The sequence below is a fragment of the Lissotriton vulgaris genome, chromosome 6 (genome assembly GCF_964263255.1).
Source record: "Lissotriton vulgaris chromosome 6, aLisVul1.2, whole genome shotgun sequence".
Lineage (NCBI taxonomy): Eukaryota > Metazoa > Chordata > Amphibia > Caudata > Salamandridae > Lissotriton > Lissotriton vulgaris.
The window spans coordinates 1,182,696,545-1,182,719,307 of record NC_141694.1 but is presented as its reverse complement, the minus strand read 5'-3'; the positions used below and the strand labels follow the sequence as shown (position 1 = coordinate 1,182,719,307).

General features: G+C 42.8%; 1 protein-coding gene across 4 annotated transcripts in view; it reads left to right on the top strand.

The window, feature by feature from the left end:
- UTRN (utrophin) overlaps positions 1-22,763 on the top strand; it is a 1,497,630-nt gene that overhangs the window by 155,891 nt on the left and 1,318,976 nt on the right. The window contains exon 1 of one of the 4 annotated variants that reach the window (XM_086927283.1): positions 20,394-20,479. The exons of the other annotated variants lie outside the window; for them this stretch is intronic. Within the exon in view, the coding sequence (XP_086783409.1) occupies positions 20,449-20,479 (31 nt within the window). The 5' untranslated portion in view covers positions 20,394-20,448. Of the gene's footprint in view, positions 1-20,393; positions 20,480-22,763 lie in introns of those variants that run through there. 4 annotated transcript variants of the gene reach the window in all.

The window sequence follows — 22,763 nt, the reverse complement described above, 5'->3', positions numbered from 1 at the left end:
ATAAAGACATAACGTTCCATCTAATTCGCTTACCCAAGTGTGAAGTTAGCTAGGAGGATATACTATAAGTGGTGTTCCTCCTGCCCTGGCTTTAGAGTAACTGAAGCTAAACTTTGAGTTGAAGCCACCCTGGGGCGTACAGAGGGGGAAAGGCTCGAAGGCTGGATAACATAGTCATGGGTTGGGAGGGGGGAGTTAGAGCTGAGAGGGTAAGCTGTGTTTGCTTAATGGCACAGAGGTATTCACTTGATGCGTAGGGTTTATTTAATGTGGAACGTGATGGAGCCTGAGGATGAATGAAACCTGCAAGGCCAATCTTGTCTCCCGTTGTACTAACCTTATTCAAATTTAAAGACCTATTTTTTGTGACGCATCAATGCTTCCTTGGCCACTCCTGTGTTTTTTAATTGGACTTCAGCATTCTTTGGACATCGCTAAAGAAACCTTTAGTACTCGACAGTGGTGGCTATTATATGTTGCATTGTAAATGCATTTATATACCACTTAGTAGCCTTGACGAGAAGTTTAATAGGGAATAGCACTCTACTCCAGTGTCCAAGGATAGTGGCTGATTGGTGGTTTTTGGTTAGTGGGTTTAGTCTTGGGGTCTCACCTTCAATTTCCCAGTCCTTCCAACATTTAGTCTCAAGTGCCTGAGGCCAAATACTTATTTCCAGTCTGGCATAAGTATAGTTTGCTGAATTTCCAGCCGTTACTGTGCTATTGCCATGTACATGATTCTTGGGCACCAAAAGTGCTTTGGAGGAGAAATAAGATCCGAGAAGTTTAATTGCACTCCGAGAAGGAAACAAGTACAACGCATTCGCTCTGGTCAAGGAAACCTTAAACCCCTACTCGAGGCGTTTTGCCAGCAGTGTTAACGCCCATCTGGCTTCCGTTGGGTTCTGACACATTATTGCCTTCAACTGCAGAAAAATCTTGACCGTCCTCCAAAATGTCCGCTATTTTATGGAAAAATATGCAGCACGAATGAAGTTATTTCCTTCGAATTAACTGGAATTAGAAACCAGAACTATGCAATTTTATCTCGCACGTGGTTTTCTGTGCCATATTTATTTGGTTTAGTTTTTCTGCCTGCAGGAATCATATGACAGGGTTAGACTAAATTGAACATTAGCTGCAATATTTCATATCACATCTAGCAGAATTGGAAGGAGACAAAGAGCACACTGGTGAATTGCACAGTGAAAATCTCAGTAATTTAGGGCCAGCAAGGACGTGCTCTGTTTTCGATGGGTCGCTTTTTATCAAGCTCAAGGTCTGCCCTTAACACCACCTCTTGGCGCTAACGACAGTCGCGGTTATTATGGGAGGGTCTTCCTTATTGTGTGTTTCTCTGCAGTGCAGACTTGTGTGACAGGTTGTGTGGCCATCCACATGACGTGCATCTGTGCGGACAGGGAGTCTTGTGCTGTTAACTGTCGGCTTCCGGATAGCACCTAGGGGAGTTGGGTCTTGCACCCTTGTTTGACGTCTGTGTTTGCAGTGAATCATATGCTGCTAGTTATGGGTTTCTATATTGTGAAGACCAGGCATCCTTCCACGCATCTGTGATTGTGTTGACGTCAGGACCACTCTGTCCTTTTGGGTTTCTCTTTGGTGGATGCCCCAATAAGGCCGTGGATCCTTCATCAGCGCTTGCAAGAGTCAACAGTGGGGTTCACATTCACAGTGTGTTCAAAGGTGGCTATGTTGTTGCCTCGATATATCTCGCTGCGACAGTATCATTCTGAATGCTTCACTGACCCAGCGCCTTAGACAGAGCCTTCCTCCCCAGACTTCCTAAGTCTCTCCAGCCAACTTGTTGATGCCCTTTTTGCCACATCGTCTGTATTCTTTTCTCCATTGACCTTGTCTTCCTGTTCCAGGGTATGTCTCCTTGACTGAGTGATTACAATAGTGTGTTCCTGGTACTACATCCATGTCTATGCCCCACCCTGCTTATGATTGTTTGGATGATTTTGCAGCCACACAGAGATGAGAATGAACTTCATGGCTAGATGTTCCAGCACTCTCTTGTAAATCCTCATTCAGTGACCATGTTTCAACATTCTTTCATGGTCATCGGTCCACAGAAAGATCAACTCTATGTTACATGGAAAATGCAAGTGTCGTAGTAAATGTAGCATCTTTCGTAATAATTCTTTCTAACCATCACCCACCTGCTTGTACTCGCCACCAATAGACAAACTGATCCATCAACTGATAAATTCTCCAGTCATTCATCATCCTGTTTTTTTTCTAGTTTTCCATGTCCACACATGTATTCACCGAGGTATCTATACACAGATTTCCACTGCACTGTTGAAAAGCAGACTATATAGAGTTGGCGCTAAACCACACAACCTTGATGAATGCTATTTATGATGCTAAAGATATCTGTGATATCGCTCAAAGTGCCCCATTTTACCATGGACATTTAATAAATGGAAGGCATAACCTTATAGCTTTACTGATGGTACAGATCATAGTCTGAAATCATGTATGGAGACAGATAGGTAAACCAATAAATAAACAATGCTTTCCTACCTTACTATAACCTTAAGTCCACATAAGGCTCCAGAACTGGGGACAGAATCCAGAGGTGACACCCGGAGCTGGGTGCAATAATCCACATAGAGCCTGCAGAGCTCTACAAATAAGTGAGTTGATTCCTACACAACTGGATGCAACTCACTAAGGGAGGCCTCCAGAAATGGGCGCAGTATTACTAATACATAGTAGTGCACCAGAAAACGAAACACTATTTCTGAAGTGGTTTCAGGGGCTACAGGTGAGGCCGCCAAAGTTTGGTGAAAAACGTCAGAAACCGCCGCCACTACTAGACTTAACACTCTGTGTGCAACCTCTACCAAATGACCTGTAGAATTAGCTCAATATCACGGGTGGCATTAAAAACTGGTTACAAAGTCAGATAGCGTATTAAAAGATAGACACTGTGATACTAGGGGCCTGATTTAGAGCTTGGCGGTTTTCCCGCAGTGGTGGAGGAACAGAGTATTGTGCCAAGCTGAAGGTCTTCCGCCCGCTGTATTTAAATGTATACATGATACACAGAAGACCGACGTCACAGTGTTCTGTGCTGGTGAACTGCCCACCGTTGGCACCTCGACGGCGTGGTCCTGCCAAGCAGATTTGGATGTCCCCGTTGGGCTGACTATGTCCTGTCGAGGGGTGACCATAGTGGTGGGGAGACATGTAAGTAAGAAAAATGTATTTACATAAAAAACATATATGTTGTGTATGTAGGTTATGTGTAGTTAGCATATTTTGTACAGTCTGCATTGCACTCCACTAACCTACACATTCCATGCAATATATACCTGCACACACCACCAGCACCTACCTTCGGGTCCTTCAAAATGGGGTACCGGCCCATCGCAGTCACGGTGCAGCACGCAAGGGCGGACCTGGAGAAGAAGTAGAGGACAAAATCAGGACGGTGGGAATCCTGGTTGTACTCCCAACTGTTTCAGCCCATCCTGCCGTAGGGGCGGGGAGCCAAGACTTCCAGAGTCAGCGGGACCGCAGCAGTCTTTCCTCCCATTGTCAGCCAGCATCTAAATCAGGCAGGTCGACCGCCAGAGCAGCAGGCAGGGAGTCTGCCTAAAAAGCCCACTCCATCCAGAATTGAATACCATATATGAATGCAGTTTATCAGGTGAGGCCATCACAGCGGTGCCCAGTATGCCATGTTAGACCTCCAGAGCTGTAAGCAGCTCTTCAGATTTAGGCATAGAATCTAGATGTGACCTCCAGAACTGTTGACAGTGCACCATGGGTACCTCCAGAAATTAAAAACAACACTTCAGATGTGCCTTTGGATTTGAACACAATGCACCAGGTGTGACCCCCGAGTAGCACTGCTCCAGATAAGGTATCTTGAATAAGACAGCCAGCTCATATGTGATTTCAAGCACTGGACACCATGCTGGAGGTGAGTCAATAATTACCACCACAACTTGACAGGTCCTCCAGATGTAACGTCTACAAATGGATACAATATCCGAGATGTGGCCTCTAAAACTAATAGCAGTGTGCCATGCGAGACATTTAGAGCCGGGCACAATTTTTCACATTTGGCTTTAGGTACTTGACTTCCAATTTGAGATAAACCTATATCACTGGACACAAAACTCCCTTTATGGCACCTGAGCTGGGTTCAGTGAATCTAGTGTGGCTTTTTGAATTGACACAATGCTCAGAGAAGGTCTGCAGCACTAGACGCATCACACCAGAAGCGGCCTCCACATTGCAGAGGTGGCATCATGGTGAATCACAGCTGCCACTGAGCTCCGCACGCAGCCTAACCACAAATGAGTTCTCTAGAACTGGACTCACCTTCCCGACACAGTATCCCAGAGGACCCCCTTCATAACACATCACTACCGATGAGGCCACACCAGTGGGGTGTCCGCTGTACCTTTGCAACACAATGGTAGTCAAAGAATACTTAAAGACTAGGGAAGCTTTCAGAGCTGCTACCTGTGCTGTGATTGCTCTGTGCTCATGTGTTAAGCTAGCTCCATGGTTGCATTTGTTGCCAGCTATTTCTTGTTGTTGATGACATTTGTACATTTGCGGCTGTGCTTTTGCTATCCAAGTCTACCTGTGGGGGCTATAAGCAAAGCTTCCTAAAGTCTTTTTACCATACAGAAAGCAGCATGATTGGATTTGCCAGTACTTTCTTATTTTGTTATTTTGCTTTTGCAAAGCTACATCAAAGCTACATCAACACAATAATGAGCATAGCAGTGTGTAACTACACTGAGGAAGCACGGTTATGTTATAAAGTATGGCAGTTCAAGCTGGACTGTTTCCATGAGGCACAGGGTCAGACTGATTTGCATATGGCCATATCTGAACTGGGGTGGCAGAGTGGGCTAAAGAACGGTGATGGATTAAACCCAGATCTTTTGACTGGGTGTGAGTGTTTGATTGATTTGGATGCTCCGTCCATCACCACCCCCTTTTGTACTGCTTTTGGCCGCTATAAGTGTGGCAGGGTATGCTCAGACGTGAGTCCCTTGCTCACTTTGCCACTGGATTCAAGCAAGCCGGGCTGAAGATGGCTGGAATGCCAGAAACCGGTCCTCGGAAGCTTGTTTCCGGTCCAGGGAAGACATGGCTTGGCAGTTCGGGCTGGACTGTTCCCATGAGGCAAAGGATCAGACTGATTTGCATATGGCCATGTCTGAACTGGGGTGACAGAGTGGGCTAAAGAACGGTGATGGATTAAACCCAGATCTTTTGACTGGGTGTGAGTGTTTGATTGATTCGGATGCTCCGTCCATCACCACCCCCTTTTGTACTGCTTTTGGCCGCCATAAGTGTGGCAGGGTATGCTCAGACGTGAGTCCCTTGCTCACTTTGCCACTGGATTCAAGCAAGCCGGGCTGAAGACGGCTGGAATGCCAATATATGAAAATTCTTAAAACAATCATTGACAAAGCATCCTTAAGCCCGAAATGCATTGGAGTTAATGATGCAGAGTTAATGATGCAATGAGAATCTTGTTTGAAAATTAATTTTCTGAAGTGATAAGAAAAATCATGAAAAATATACATTGAAATTTATGAAAAACAAAAGAATAAAATAAATCAAACTATAAATGAACTAAGGAGTGGAATCCTCTTTGTGAAAAGTGGAGATTGAAAGTGTGCCTTTTGGGATGCGCCTAATGTTCCATTGGGAGCACGAGTAAAGGTTCTGATACTAAAAGCATCATAGGTCAGTAGACGCTACAAAAGGAGCACCTGAGTTTTGTGAACTGTTTTGTAAATCTATATTGTTTAAACTAGGCTGTGCACCTGGAGTGCAAACTTTGTTTGATTTATCCTATGGGGGAAAACATGTACTGCATTTGGCCATTTTGCAGCGACGTATGGGACCAATCTCCTGGACTTAAGGTGGAGAGGATGTGGCCTAACGGCTAGAGCAGTTGACCCCAAAGCTGGGAAACCAGGGGTTTGAGTCTTGGCAGGGACACTCAAAATCCCGTGGTTCTGGGTTAATCACTTAATCTCCCCATGTCTAACAAAATGAATGTGTCCGTCTGTAACGCAACTGGTGCTCATGTATAGTGCTCTGATACCTTTGGGTCGAGTTTGTGCTATATAAAACACCCCGCAAAAGAAAAGAAGTGAGCATGGGGCAAGGTCCAAGGCCACACTAACAGATCATCTGGGGTGTCCAACTGCAGAGATGTGTTACGGCGTCAGGTGTCCCTTTCACTTTAAATGGAATGGTCTGGTTGCTAAGAGGCTGCAAGCTGGGACTGGGAGACCAGTCTGACTGAACCAACAAGGGGGGCTCAGTTCTCACGGTGCTTGGGGACATGGGGACACCTTTGGTCCTCTTCTCCTTGGGCCAGAGTGGCAGGGTGCAGAGATGTCCTGAGGCATTGGGTTTTTGTCACCGGAGACATTCGCAGTAGAGTTGGCCTGCACAAAAAGGCTGCAGGCGACGTCGGTGAGTCCACTGTGGGCTAACCCAAGGTGTGCGTTGTCTCTGGTGAGTCGGGGCACCACGCTGGCACCATTGGCCCACTTTAACTCAGACTAGGGGGCTCTGATGCAGTGGTGCTTTAAGGGTGTCTGGGGTTGCGGCGGTCGGAGTCCTCAGTTCTTTTGCAGTGCCTGCAGGATGCAGGAAAGCAGATTCACTACTCCATGGGAGTTCCTGGAGTCTTTGTTGAAGACAGGCAGTCCTCCCAGGCTTTTGGAGGCACAGCAACTGCAGGATGAGACTGCTGTTCCCGCCAGATTGCGCTAAAGTCGACAGGCCAGCAGGGTTGGCGCCAAGTCAGTTGCTTCTCCAAAACCCTTGCTCAGTGTCCTTCTTCTTAGGTCAGCATGAATATGATTTCCTGGTGCCAGGGCCTCCCCATAATATTAGATTTAGGGGTCTTATGGGAGTGGATGGCAGTAGTAAATAGGCTGCATACCTTTGGGATCACCATAACCCCTATATGACCAGTTCCTGTGGGAAGTGGGCACAGCCCTGTCCCAAAGTTCCTAATTCTGCCAACACCACAATGGCAGACTTTTACATTTTATAATCACATCAGGTAGCCCATCTCTATGGGTGGAACTAGACTGAGGGAGGGCACACCTCTCTGGCTACTAATCATTCAGCCTTTCCTGGCACCAAATGGGGCCTGGTCAGAGGATTGGCATCCCCTTACCTCTAAGGAAAGCCAAATTCACATACCAAAGGCAATGGTTTTTTTGAAGCTCCCTGCATTGGAATGCTAATGTACAAGCCTTCCTAGAGGAGGTGTAAAGCACCTCCCTCCAGATCAGGCATTGTTTATGACCTCCTGAGAGTGTCAACTCTCACCCTTGGGTCAGAAACTAGTCTGTGATGGCAGGCTGGACTGGCCCATCAGCCAGCACACTAGAGGGCTGGTAGGTTTCTGGGGGTACCTCTAAGGTACACTCTTGGTGCATGTATTAATAAATCCATCACTGGAATCAGCGTGGGTTTATTAATACGAGGTGTTGATACCAAAAACCATATGTTTCAAATGAAACAAAAGATGGGCATCGATTTATAGTCAAATAGAGTATGATTTACAATAGCTATGATATATGCTCTTATTGAAGAGCAGTCAGGAACATTAATCAAATTGTTTCATTGTGTACATTTATTTAGTAGGATTTGAAGGCAAGTATAGTGGTACTTGGTTTTTGGAAGGCTATCTAGATTTAGCTTGACTATAAAGATCACTCTGTGATTTAATTTCTTTCCATAATTACATGACATTTTTTTGCTCCATCATTAACACCGGTTTATCTTCACATGCTGCATAGCATCAGCAAAAAGCATTGGCAAAGCCAGTAGGTCAAAGAGGCAAGACCCATTGGCTTCACCAATGCTTTCTCGTTTATTCTACAGTCTGGAATGCAGACGTTTTTAGTGACATGAGGGCAGTGTGGCCAAGCTAAAGGCCGCACTTTCACTTTGTCAAGAAGCTTCTCTTTGTATATTGACTTCAAAGATAGAAGATTGACAATGTAATGCTGGATGTAATGTTGGGAAGCAAGTAGAGTTTAGAGTGTTGTAGCATTCAAGGAAGTGGGAAGCGTTTTCCGGTGCCTGGTGGTCCTTTTTAGACACCATTGTATAGCACATGTGCAATTGCTCTCTTGTAAACATATAATTGTTTTCAACCAGTAAGCAAACCTTTAAAAGGGCAAAGAAAAAAGTGATGGCAAAACACTACGTCAGCGGACAGCACGTAATACATACCATTGTGGGGATTGTTCACTTTATCATTTCTGTTATTTGCTTGCATTTAACCTTGTAACCATTTAGTGTATTTAAACGTGTATCTTTGAGTTTCTGAGTTAAAAAAAGCACTTCCTCCAAAATATCAAGCTCATCTTAGAGCGTTGAAATGTGTGCTGCATAGTGGGATGTGGGTTTATAGGGGAAAAGGGCGGGAAGTTATTTAATTACCTCAAATTGTAAAGCACGCTGATATCCTTCGGGATCAAGTTTGCGCTATATAAAACTTTATAAATAAATAAAAAATTATCTGTCATGATTATTACTGCCAAAGTGATCTTAGGAAGTCATTTTAAGATATCCAAAACCCAGGCTTAAATTTCTCAGTAGCCACTCGTTAACAGAATACACCTTGATCGGCAAAAGTATTGTAGGAATACCAGAAGAGCTTACATTTTATTGATCCATGAAGCGACAATTTCCCAAGTCAGTGGTTAGCTTTAAATCAGAAGCAAGCTAGATTATTTCCTAATATCTTCTGGTTACAGCCTTAGACAATATGGCCATCATGCAAATGGTTTTTCAGATCACTCATTAGTTAAAAGCATATTAAAGGTATTAGCTAGACTCAGCCATCACATAGATGTTGTTTTAATTAAGTAAAATTAGAATAAGAATCCTAGGTTTCAGAAACTGGGATAGAGATATCCTGCTATTTTGAACTGAATGAAGGCTCCCCAAGCCTGGAAATAATATGGGATGCTTTTAAAGCAACTATTAAAGCCAATATCCCTGCTAGAGATATAGCATAAAAAGGAGTTATAGACCGATAAAGAGAGATCTGGAGCTTTGGTTAAAAAAGATGTTCACTGCCTATTTACAACATAAGTCGACTACTAACCTTCAGAATCTAAGGGAAGCAAAACAGAAGATGTGGGTTTATTGTTATTATGAGAGGATTTAGCAATCAAGCAAAGCCAATGAGCAGAAACAGTATGGATAGAGTGAATATTCTGGAAGGTTCTTAGCTTGGCAGGCATGGGAGTAAACAGCAAAGAATTAAATTAAGTCACTTAATGAGGTAGACACAAATGCCCACATTACAGATGGTAAAATCATTCAGAATATGTTTTGGCTGCATTAAAAAAACTACGGTTTCCAGCTAGTGGTGGAAAGTGCAAAGCTGTGGGGGTTTATAGTTAGGTTGCCTATGTTAGATCGAAGGCCTGCTCAAACTCTGAAGATGCCATTTATGCTAATGGAAGCTGATTTGGTAAATCTCTAGTAAACGGGAAATCTTGTGGGGAAGATGGCCTCCCAACAGAATTATTTTTTTAAAACATTGCAAACTTGGAATCAACATATATTGAGGCTTGCAAATGATATACTGTGGGGTGTAATATCTAACCCTCTTTCGATACTGCTGTGGTGTTAAGTTTCCTCAAAAAGGATAAGGATCCCGAAAATTTACATTTGTGTAGGCTAATTAGTCTTTTTAAAAACAGATCATGAAATTATTGGTGAATATGCTGAATCAAGTGGTCAGGCAGATAATGAACAAGAATCAATATGGTTTTATAGCTGGTGGGTAATTATATGCTAATTTTTTCAACATAATGCACAGCAGCCGCAATGCTCTACAACATAGCCAAAAGTTCTGGCTTGACACATAAGGTCTCAAAGGCGAGACTAATTGGCTATGACAATGCTTGTTTTTATTTGCGATACTTATTGAACCACATATGATAATTAGAGCACCAACTAACTAGCTATCCATAATTAATCTACATGCGGATGATGATGCACTGTTTTTAAAACCTGATTTGGCTGCTCAACTAAAGGATTTGAACAGGTTTTATCAAATCCAGGAGATATGAGGTTATAAGATAAATAAGTGGAAGACAGAGACTTTGTTATCTAAATGCACTATAAATACTTTGCTTGTAGAACGGCAAACACTTGTAAACCAGAGACCAAAAGGATATCTAGGAATATATACAACACAAATCTTGAGTGAAAGATATTTTATAGAGCAACGGACACTTCTGGGCAAGAGTATATTGCAAAGATGGAGAATGAATTGATATAGATATCAAACTGATTTTTTAAATTGTGATGTATGGAAAAATGGGTAGCTATTGAACTGCATATATCAGGTTTGCCAAAAGTTTTAGGTTGTGGCCTTTTATTCAAATGTATTGTTTCTTAAAAAACTTCGATCCAAAAGCTATTTTAGTCAGATGAGAACTAGTATAGGATCTCCTAGAATAAAATACCCATAGATTGGTAAAATAATTGAAAACTAGATTGGCAGAAACTAGGTAGATGTTACCAATAGAATAATTTAGGAATGGCAGTCTTCAGAAAAGTTTATTATTATAGCTTAGTCATAGAAAACGATAAACCAATATATTTTCACTCTAATCTATTCTAACACATTTTCATAGAATGCAATTTTATACCAAACAGCTGTTACATAGAACACCTGCTTTTTAAAATAAAATCAATGCGCAATTTCAACAAACTGTTTTAGAAGCTCAATGAAAGAGGAGGGTAACTGGACACATGTGATATGGTGTTGCCCTAAGTTAACGGAGTATTGGGGATCCAGCTAGCAATTTGTCAGGCACACTAGATCTAGGTTTAACCAGATGATCCACAGTTAATGTTTTAGGGCTAAATGTCAAGCGCAGGACTATCCTCAAGTTATATGAAAAAGTTATATCCAGCTAGGCTCATAGCATGGTCAACATTTTAGCAAAATTGGAAAACAACACTAATACCATTATTTGATCACTAGAGAATAAAAATTCTTAAAGTGAAAGAATATGAAAAGAGCTGTGTGGTGAGGACATTTCAGACAGGATTTTTTTTATAAAAGCCGATTGCTTTATATTTGTGAATTTTAAGAAATATTATTAGACAAATCTAAGATGGTTGGATGTAACCTGAAAAAGTAGAAGAACTTGAATGAAAAGATACCATAATAGGCCATGATCATTAAAGTAAATAAATTGACTTTGTGATCTATTTGTAGATATAATTCATGAAATATTGTAATAAACTGAATAAATGTGATTTCGTCCAATAAAAATAATATTAGAAAAAACCAATAAAGCAAGCATTGACAAAACCAAACCTATTGACTTTGCCAAAACTTATCTCCCGGGCATTTTTGATTTTCTATTGTGTGGAGTGGCTGGATATTTTCATTTCTCATCGCCATCCTATATCTTTATCTGGTCGGCTTGCATGCTTTCTTCCTAATTCTTGTGTGATGATTAGGAACTGGGTAGGCCGCCAGGGCCTGTTGGTCTATAATAGAAGCAGTGGTATGTACAAAATGTGATTACTGCTGTCAACACCAGGCTGAATGAAAGGCAGCACATACCCCAGCCAGGCAGTTGTGAAATAAATGCGCTATTGAAACCTAGAGTAGGAATGGGGCCATCTCTTAACTTCATGAATGAAGCTGACAGAGGGGGGTTTGAAAGTTATGAAGGAATGTTCACGTGTATTATTTACAATGTCTTTCTTCTTTAAAAAGTGCCTGTCATCTCAGTTTTGATCGTTGTCCTTACATGCTTTATGCTCTGTTCTTTGCAGGGGGAGGGAACACGTGCACAAAGCCTTCCTTTTGAAGTAAGACTCTGTTCAGTAAATCTTGAAGGCACTTGCGGGATCATTTTAGAGCCAGTAGTAAACATTGGTGGCAAAAACTCTGCAGTGAAAGTGACACTTGTGTCAGGTGTGTTTTTGTCCCGGATTACTTCTCACTGTGAAAGAAAATATGGAATAATGTGTGTAAATGTTTTTTGCAACCTTTCTGCTAGCATTATTAATTTATTACTGAGGATAAAGGCACATGTCAAATGCAAGGGTGTCGAATCTAAATGCAAAGAAGCAGAATTTACGCTTGGCTTGTAATGGTGGGAGCACACTGTGCAAAAAAGTGTTTTTTGCACTAACAGTGTGGCCAAAATGACCCTTTGGTAGATTTTGGCCATTGAGAGATGAGTACAATGTCATTGTCCGCCTTGGTTGTTTTGCTGCTGTTTGATAGATATTTTAGTCCTGCTAAACGGTGAAAGGTTGATAGTCTGTGAAATGTATTTATCGGGTTTTACTGTCACACAGGGATGCATAGAACTTGTGGTTAGAGCGTCCGACCCTGATGCAGAGGTCTAGCCCGGGACCAGGGTTCAATTCCCTGCCTCGGCGGGTCTTGGGCTCAAAATTCCACGGACCTGATAATTCTCGCCTCGGTGCCTATTCCAATCATGGAGTCCCACTCTGCAACTCTGGGCAATAGCTTGCTTAATCTCCACAACGGCCCCCACAACGCTAAGGATGCCTGGCCTCCACCTTGGGGGTGCCCAGGAGTGGACACCTCACAGGGAAAGCCAGGATGGGTTCCACAGCGGTATTCGTACAAGCGCCTTGAGACCCTTGCGGGTGAGTAGTGCGCTATACAAGTATCAATGTACAATGTACAGTGGTTGCAGGTGGTACCCATCATACATTTTTTGGGTCCTGGAACAGTTTTTTCTTCATCAGACCTTGGCTTCGAGCTAGAGGTAGGAAGAGAAATATGAGAGTAAGAACAAGGAATAGTAAGACAGGAAAACAGTAACAAAGGGAGAAAGCAGGGCTGAAAAACAACCAGCAAAAATCATATAAGGTGCAGAAAATGTAGTGTGGTAGAGAACATGGGCTTTAGGTGAAATCGTAAATGGGCAGCTCGGGTATTTGACAACCTCTGGATTGGCATTGCTTGAGGAAGGCTCTCAAGAAAAGCTTTTGGCCACTGCACTTTTTTTTAATAAGTACCGGGTACAAATGAGGCGACTATGGGTTCAGCGATTGAAAAGGGCAAGCACAGAGGAGTAACTAGCACAGCCTCTATTTCTAAAAATGCTTTGAAGCTCCAAAAGTGCCTCATTTTCAGTGAAGCCCTTTGTTGTGCTGCTTGAATTTGGCCATAGATTTGGTACTTGATAAATTCTGTCCTATCATTGATGGTACCCAAGAAGAGGACATTGTCTGTTAGAATACCTTAAACTAGAATTCTTAGCCTGTGGTCCAGGGTCCTGTTGAGACAAATTGTATTTGTGTACAAAATGCTTTTACTAATGATGTGCAGAGTTTACGTTTGAGTAAAGCTTGTTCTAAATGCTAAATTTGTAGTGGGTAAGTGTATTTCTATATCATAGGCCTGCAAATAAATAAAAGTGCTGATTTAAGTTAGCTTAACTGTCCACGCCATGTTAACTGCAAAATAATGCATTGACACTGAAAAAGGCCAGTTTTTCACATTGAATAGTTGTTTGCTTATGGTTTTTTTTCTCTTTGTTTCAAATGTATTTTTCCAGAAGCCTTCAGTTAGCTAGTGGATAGGTATGTTATGTACTAGACAACAGATAGTGAGTTCTCACAGAGAGAAAAAGGTGGTGACCGGAAGAATGATTTAAGGGAAGAACTGTCTGGATCTCAAAACATCAAGATATATCTTTTAAATGTTCGATGTCTGAAAGCCTATATTGTGCACCTGTGAGAAAATGGGAATTTTGCCTATTCCCATGATTTTACTGAAATTGTATTAGAGAATGAAGAAGACAGAATAAATAATGTTGCAACTTAGAATTGTGAGTTTATATAAGTGCATGTTCCTAGAGTAACAGCTAAATTCTAGGATTCCTTCCCGACTCTCTGACTGGTGACTCGTCTTTGAGTTTCAGATGCCTTTATTCAGGAGAGGTTGCCTTACTTAGATTTTGCTGAATTGTCTGCTGATAACTTGGGCTGAGAATACTTTCCAGCTTAGTATGCAACAGGCTCAATTCTTGTTCACCGATTCTCTCATCAGTAATTTTTATGGGTGTTATAACTGACACCTTTTTCTCTCATTATTCCAACTTAATTTAGAATAGGGAATTTTCCTTAATAGAACAGACTTGCTATATTATTACTATATTAACTGTGATTCTAATGAAAATGTTGTTCTCTTTCATAAACAAACATCAATAGATGGATTATATAAACTTTTAATGCTGAAAGCTAAAGATTAATACCTAATGAATAAAAAGATGAAAGACTAAAAGATTTGAAAATAAAAACCTTTAACTCACATACATTTTCTTTATTGCTTGTACTGAAAATCTTTAATGATTTATTGCTATGTAGATTATTGCTCCTTACTTCTTGTCGACGAGCACAGGTCGTCCATATGATCAGTGGCTGGGGTTATTTAATGCTTATACCTGAAGATTGGGATATAGAAAACCACGATCCCTCAGACCATTGAGGGGGCCTACAACTCCTGCGCTTGGGGGTTGCAACTGATTAGAAAATTAAAAAAATAACAGATCATTAAGGTGTATATAAATAAAGAAGCAAAATTTAAACGAAAATGTTAAAATATTCTGTAAATATGAAGGAATTTAAAATTGGAGTCTAAAAACTAAGTTGGTATCCTCAAACTGATTTGTGGGAGCAGTCAAACAGATGATAATATGGACGATGGGTGGTCTCAGTTGTATTTAGAAAAGCTCCAAGTTTCTCTAAAAATATTTGTTTCTAATAATGCATCATTTGTATACTTGTTTGAAGAATGCTTGTTTCCATATTTCCGTGTTTTGTTTTGGGCTGTAAAAAATCACAGTTGCTTAGGTCAGGATCTCTGTTTGCCAATAATAACCTCAGTGGGGTCCCAGGTTTTCAATAATGATTCAGTGTGGGTCTCTGAATTACAGTAATGATTAAGTGGGGTCCACAGAAGCCAAAATTAGTATGGTGCTCAACTGTCCCTATGGGTTTGGAGTATTCCTGCTCTCATCTTAAGCTTGTTTCTTATTGAGTGGAGTGCGCTGCTTTAAGCTGACCTTCTGGGATCTGAGCCATGTTACCCTCACCTCACACTCATTCTTTCATTGACCGTAGTGTTGTTAGTTAATGCTTACGCAATGCCTTGAATAAGTTAGCATTCGTTGCACCATTTTCTGTTTAGACGCCATTTTGAAAGACAATCGAAAATATTCCTTGCTATTTTTGAGAAATACCCTTTGCTGAGTTTTGTTTCTGCAATAAAGAACTGTAAATACCAGTGCATAGCTTTCCCACTAGATAGAGGCTGTCACCCACCTGTCTGGTAGTGTTATCGCAGCTTAGGGTGCAACGACCTTGGAGTGTGCTGAGTTTCGAGAGCAGATACTGTTTTATTTTTATTTTACTGTGCTGCTGCATGTGCCTGGAAAATTCTACTCTGGGTGTGCTTTAAACCAATAATGAAATGACATAATGTATCTCTATCCTTGCTGATCTTTAGTTCCCTCTGTACCGTTCCCAGAGACTGTGCAGATGGGGCTCCGCTCTGAGTGTATGCAAATAAACAGCTATTGGTATATATTCTCCAGTGACTCTTCATTTGGTATGGAAGGCTGAGAGGTGGTCTACAGTGACCCGGGTCTGCCCCAAGCGGGGCACTTTCTTCAGTGTGGTGTTTTCAGGTGTCCCTATTGATGTGGAGCAGGGTTGTCATCCTCTTGAGCTCCCTTCATGTTGAGTGGAGGGTGGTACTTTCACCTGACCATAGGGCTTTGGAGTATTGTATTGTATTGTAATTGCATTTATATAGCGCTTACTACCCCTAACGAGGCGTCAAAGCGCTTTTTCGGCGTGTAGCACGCTACTCCGGGACCCATAGAGGATTAGTGTTGAATTAGTATAGTTAAACATGCAAGTACATTTTTAATTGGTGGATACTTTAGTCAGTTATTTGGAATTTGAATGATAGCAAAAGGATAGAGGAGGGAAAAAGGTTTACTTTTATATAGCGCTTGTTACCTCTGAAGGGTGTTGAAGCACACTACTCGGAAAGCCCATAAAGGATTAGTGGTGAATTAGTATGGTGAAATATGAAAGTAAACTCAGTGGTGGATATTAGTCAGTTATTTGGAGTGAGAAGGATAGCGGAGGGATAAAAGGGGAAGAAAGGTTTGCATTCATATAGCACTTGTTACCCCTGATGGGGTGTTAAAGCACACCCCCCCGGGACCCATAAAGGATTAGTGGTGAAATTGTATAGTTGAATATGGAATTTGAGAAGTGAACATGTTAGTCTGTTAATTTTGATTGAAAAGGATAGTGGAGGGATAAAAGGGTGAAGGATTGTTATTGTTTTGTTTTTAGGTCTTAGCAGTAGGAGTAGGCTTTTGGATTAGTAAAAAGGAGTTTTGGAGGGGGGAGTCAGAGGAAAGAGTTTAGAAAGGTTTGTTTTGGGGGCTAGGTATAGTGGAAAGAGGTGTCAGATGATACAAGGAGGAGCAAGGTAGGAGAGAGTCAAGAAAGGGTTATTTTGGGGGTTCTAGTAGTGGTATGGGGTTTGGGATAAATGAGAGTGGATGTAGAGGATATATTGATACATGTATAGGCTGAGAAATAGGGTAGTTCATTGGAAATGCTAAATTAGAAGAACGTGATAGATCCATAGTACCTTAAGTTTGTGTATGTGGATAATGTGGGCTGGCCCTGGTCAGTCTGAAACAGGCTCAAACAGGCATCTGACCTTGTCCTCATCGACCTTAACAGGCTCAAACAGGCAGCTGCCCTTGTCCTCTCAGCCCTTAGCCTCGATGCCTGGGCTGAGACGCCCTGACCCTGGCCTTTTATTGCCCTTGTAATCAGGTGACCCCCTTCAGCCAATGGGAACCGTAGCCCTAACACTATCCAATCACAACACTAGCCCTAAAATCTAGACCCAATAGGACACCAGGACCTTACAGCCAATCTTTGCCCTAGTCCAAGCACCCAATCAGTTCAAAAACCCTGATCTCTACGTCCAATAAAGGCCCTTGCCCTACCAGTAGTCCCAACCCAAGTCCAAGCAACCAATGGTACAGGAAGCCCTAGTCCCTACTTCCAATAGAAAGCCTAACCCTACTCTTAGTCCCACAACTAGTCCAGCAACCAATCACACCAGAAGCCCTAATCCCGACTTCCAATTAATGGTCTAACCCTAGCCCTAGTCCCACCCTACCACCAACAACCAATAACATAGGAAGCCCTAGTCCCTACTTCCAATAGAAATCATAACCCTAGCCCTAGTCCCAACCCTACATTCATTGAATCACAGACCTAGAAACCAATTAGAACCCTCAAATACCCAACCAATGAGGACACTAACCCTAATTCAATAGAAACACCAGATAAACACCAGATACAACCACCAATCAGTGTACACATGTACCAACCACTAGCAGACCATATAAGGTCCTAGCGACCTCAGACAAGGTTTGCTGTCTAGGGAGTTGGAAGCTGCTTCTCCTGTTCAGAATCTCCTAGGAGGTAGGCAGGGATGATGTGAGGGCAGGGATGCCCGGGTTCCGAGAGGGAGGAAACCCCGCATGGCGCCCGCAGACATTCTGCTTCTTAGGAATAGGCCTTATTTGTTGGCGTCCCCAGGTAAAGGGCTACACAATGATGCGCGTCCCGCGGGTGTTGAAACCAACCCGGTTCGCGTGAGCAAGGGCGGCGCTTATTCGCTGGGGCACGGGATGTGTTTAATCGTGGCAATCCGCCCTCAGATTCAATGTGCAACAAACGGGCTTAGGACATATTGCCATAATGGTTGGAAGCAGATCCTGCCTTTTTGGCGCCCAGACACGCTGAAGAGTCTTTGAAATAAAGGCCCTGAGAGCGGTAAGCAAAGAGCTGAATCCCATCTAGGGACATCTTTCCTCTTGTGGTAACTGCTCGACGCGATGTGAGCCCCCCGCTCTACGAGCGCATCCGCAGTCGGGCCCACTGCTCCCCATGGTGCCCCTTGCAGCGTTGCCTTTCTAGCCTGCGGGTGCAGATGCAGGGAGGGACTGTGCCCGATGGTAGCGAGAGGAGCTAAACATACTCCTCGGTTTGCGGTAAAAGGCTGCGTGGCGAGATGCCGTGTAGCATAAACCCCACCACCCCTAAGCTGCCTTCGTCCCAATTTCTCACGATGACCCTGCGGGGCCATGCCTGGGAAATTGCTACCGAGACGGGATCCCACACGGGCCATGGCCTGCGTGCTGAGACCCGAAGGGAGGGGTGGGGCGTTTGGGGTGGCACTCACCTTGCCTCGCCTCTAACTCACCGGAGCACGACCTCAGGTGCCGAATCCCGCAGCCACCCACAGCACGACCACCTGACGGCGTTACAAGCCTTGTGACCCGAGCTGCGGCCCGGTGCACCCCCCCCCACCCAGTTGGATGAGGAGGGCTTGCTTTCCACTGTCCCAAGGGTTTGGAGAAGTATAGTCCTCATCTTGCTCCTCCTTACTGTTTATTATAGTGTGGTCCTTGGATTTTCGAGCTGTTGCTACCGGTCTGTTTCTTATTGTTGTGGTAAATGCTTCATATTCCACTAGGGTGGCCCGTAAGAATTCCTGCAAATAAAGAAAAATCCAAGTTAGTAGAACAGAAGCAACATAAACAACTGTTGGGTGGTTTGCTGCTCATGAACTTGATATATCAAAAATAGCTGATCTAGCCCTAGGAACCTAGAAATTTGAGAGGGACATTTATTCTTTCCTGTAAGCATTAAATATAGAAATCTGAAATCAACCAGTGTGCGTTTTAATAAATTGCCTAGCATCCAGATCTTTTGTCTGCCGGGGCGTCTGATTAGCAAAATTCTGTTGCCTAGTCACTAAATAGGACTTTGGTAATAAGGGTAAATTTGCTTATGACATATGTCGTGTTAAGATTAGAGTACTGCAGAAGTTGATGGTAACATGCATGTTGGCTATGCACATTTGCAGATCTTAGGGTTACCAGAGGAAATGTGAAGTCCTGGTGGGTTGCCTTTTTCAAGAAAAACATGTGCCTCAAAGTGCTCGGTGTGTTTTCATTGGTGCAGTTCAGCGGGGTGATGGTGCTATCTTTCCAATGCCTTTATTGGTCAGGTATGGGCACATATGGCTTACAGTAGTTTTCTCACTTTTGAATCTGAGTAATGATAAATTTAGGGAAGAGCAAAATGTTGTGAAAATTAGGCAACCATTAATTTTGAAGCATCTTGTGTAATAGTTGAGCGTGAATATTTGCCTCTCATTAAAACCCTATATGAGAGACCAGCAAGGGGACTGGCTCAAGTAGAAAATGCCTGCGAGACTTTTATTCTTAACCTGGCCTTCCAGGAGATATTAAGTCAGTCACGCATGTGTAAAAATTGTGGAACATTTCGTACCTTCGAAAATTCACACATTTTGTCAATAAAAATGTTGTACACCCCTATGCTAAATGTATCTGGTTTATATTATTATCACACGCTCCACACTGTCAAACTGGCCGTAATCCTGCCTTTGGCATTCACTTTTAGGCCACCAGCCACTTACATTTAATTGCTACATGCACTGTGCCAAATGGAAATTTTCATTTCTACAAAATATATCGCAGTGTCTTGCAAATTGAAGTGCATACTTTAGTGAGTATCAAGCCATGTGTCTTTGCCTCCACTGTGTCTACATATTGTTCACAGTTATGAACAGTTCCCTTTGCCATCCTTGTTCTTTGAGGTGTGTACAAAATCCCACCAGGCCATCCATCCCTGATGATATTGTTTAGGGTAAACACTCACTAATCGGAAAAATTAGTGAGTAAAAACACATTTTTATCTCAAGTTCTCAAGTTGTCAGATGAGAGTACTCCATCCAAGCGGGAGTTTTGTTGGACTTGTAGACTTGTTTGTATAAAGGGAAAATAAATCTAAGAGTGGCAGAATGCTAGGAAAAATTATTAGGGATGGCCAAAAATTTGCCTTTGAAAAGGAATCACTTGAGGTCTGTTTTCTTTTTTTAATGCAAATGCAGACTAGTCCTTCCTAAATCTTGTGTTGTTTTTTGCACAAAGCGCTTTCACTTTTTATGCATTGTGTGGTGAGAAAAGGTTGCACACTGCCCACTTTTCCGATCAGATCTTTGTACTGAACGGCATTAAACAGAAGCAAGCGCTCTGAAAAACAGGAAGCTAGGCGGAGTACAGCACTTGGCTCTTGTGGTCAGGGCTGCATTACTTCACAGCCAGAAACAACTGTTCCCACAATGCATTGCACTGGCATCCGCTCTGCGCCTTCCTTTTCTTTCATGCGAAGTGCTCAAATTGGTTACAACCTCACTAGCAGGCACAACGGGATCACAATGTGGCAGGGAGAAGTCGCAAAGTGATGGATCTGATGGAGAGCTTGCCTCAATATAGTGAGTACAGGAAGTGTTAGTCTCGTGTTGCTCAATGTTCATTTTGTTTGTATAGCGCATACTACGTAACGCAATTGTTTCTAGGCACCTATGAGAAGCAACAAGGTTACTTACTTTTTCGGTAGCCGAGAGGTCACATCAAGATCTACTTGGCATGAATTTCACATTTTCAGGCAGGTGAATTTCCTGGGTAAGTGTATGGCTACCAGGCGTCCCAGGTCGTGAGTGATGAGCTGATCCAGGCTAGGTTTTTTTACTTTAAATTCTGGGACTTGTAGTCCTGGTTTTATAATGAAATATACAAGACTGGGGAACATGCCAGGTCTGCAAGTGGTCGTGGTTGACTTGGACGTATCATTCTTTGCCATTGTTTTGCAAGCATTTTACAAGCCACGGGCATCCTTTTCTTTGGAAGGCTCAGTTGATTGCTTAGGGGGCATCCCTTTACACTGGAAGGTAGACTACATTGTGGAACATCCTTTACGACAAAACTTTAACAACGCGGTACTGTTACCACGCTACTTTTACAACGTAAGTCGTTACAACGACTTGCGCTGGGGCGCGCTCCAGGATAGTAAATAGTTTAATTTACTATCCAACTCCTTCCCTAGAGTCCACGGGGACTGGAGTTGGAATAGTAAATAAAACTATTTACTATCCAGCGCCCCCCAACGCAAGTCGTTGTAACGACTTGCGTTGTAAAAGTAGCGTTGTAACGGTACGCGTTGTCAAAGTATGCGTCGTAACGTCATACATCCGACTACATTGCTTCATCAAAATGCAGGCAGGTCGGGGGGACAACTGGGAGTGTAAGAGGTCAAAATAAGCATGCTTTTACTTTTAAAACGGGAAGTGCATGAGGTTGGGATTGTTGCACATGTCCAAGAGGATGCTATTCCAGAGGCGAGTTAGGGACAGTGCAAGGGCAGCCTCCCTATCCTCTGCACCTGGAGCCACTAGGAGGCTTGATGTGTAAGCAGACTGAGCCGATGAAAGAGGAAGTGGAGGCACTGGCGTAATGAAAACTGAGGGGGCCTCCCTGCACGGTAGGTAGAGGGGCCCCCCTCCGGGCTCAATCAGGAGCTCCCCGGCCAGAGTGCAGTGCCAAGGGGGCCCCTTGGAGCTTTGGGCCCCCCGCACCGCGGGGCCTGCAGGGGCCTGTGTTATGCCCCTGGGTGGAGGGTGAGGAGAACATGGAAGAGGATGAGCGAGGAGACAGTAGAGGGGCAGCATTGGGGAGAAGAGGGGACATAGATATAAGTGGGGGGGACCAAGAACAAGATTGGAGGTAGAGTGGAGGTAGAGTGGATAAGAGGTCTACATATGAGGAATTGTGCTCCATTTTAAGCTTTTTTGAGTATTTTGTATGCATACCGGCTAGCGGAGAGGGTATTATAGCCCTTTAGGTGGCTAATTTAACAACTGGTCGTAACAAGGGCCGGGATCTTTGAAGAATTTCCATCTGTCAAAGGAATATGCCAATTCAATTCTGGTGACAATGCTGATAAGTTGTTTTGTCGAGAGACCTAGAACTGATGACTTGGAACTTAAATGGTTTACATAGCGTCAAAACCTCCTTAACCGACTATCTCTAATCTGCCTAAAATCAGGACCACTGGAATTATGTGATTCCGCGGATGAGGCATTTAGTGCATAATTATGGATTTTTCGCATTTGCCACATATTATCTGTTGCATAGTTTGACAATTTACCTAATAAAATTGATTCCAGCTTTAACGTATCAAAATTACTAAAAAAGTGGTGCCACATATTGAAGGTCCCTAGGAACAGTTGACTGGTCACTTTTCAATTGCCTATAGCTGTATTTGAGTGTTGAACTGTTATTAACGAGGAGTAATTTCGTGCATGCAGGAATACTGTCATGAAATATGCCTCATTCTGCCGTATAATATATCTTTTCTTGTCAGATATTTAAGGCAACTCTGTCGCATAATTGCACCTGCTCTTCCTATAATCCAGCCACATAGTAAACACTGAGTGGAAGTTTTTAAAGCACCACTTTAAACACAACATATTTTCTGAGCGACATAATATGTTTCTGAACGGTACTGCTATACAATATAATCCTTTGACATGCATAGATATGGGAAGGCTCTTTTGTATGACCTCCCACGTAAATTATGGGCAGCATACTTGCACTGTAGAACAGTTGTCTCTTTGTTGATGACAGAAAAATACTAGTGAGTTCTTATTTTGTTTTTTTGAAAAATGTTGGCTTTATTTGATTGAATTGGATTGTGTAACAGAGGTTAGCCTAGTACCC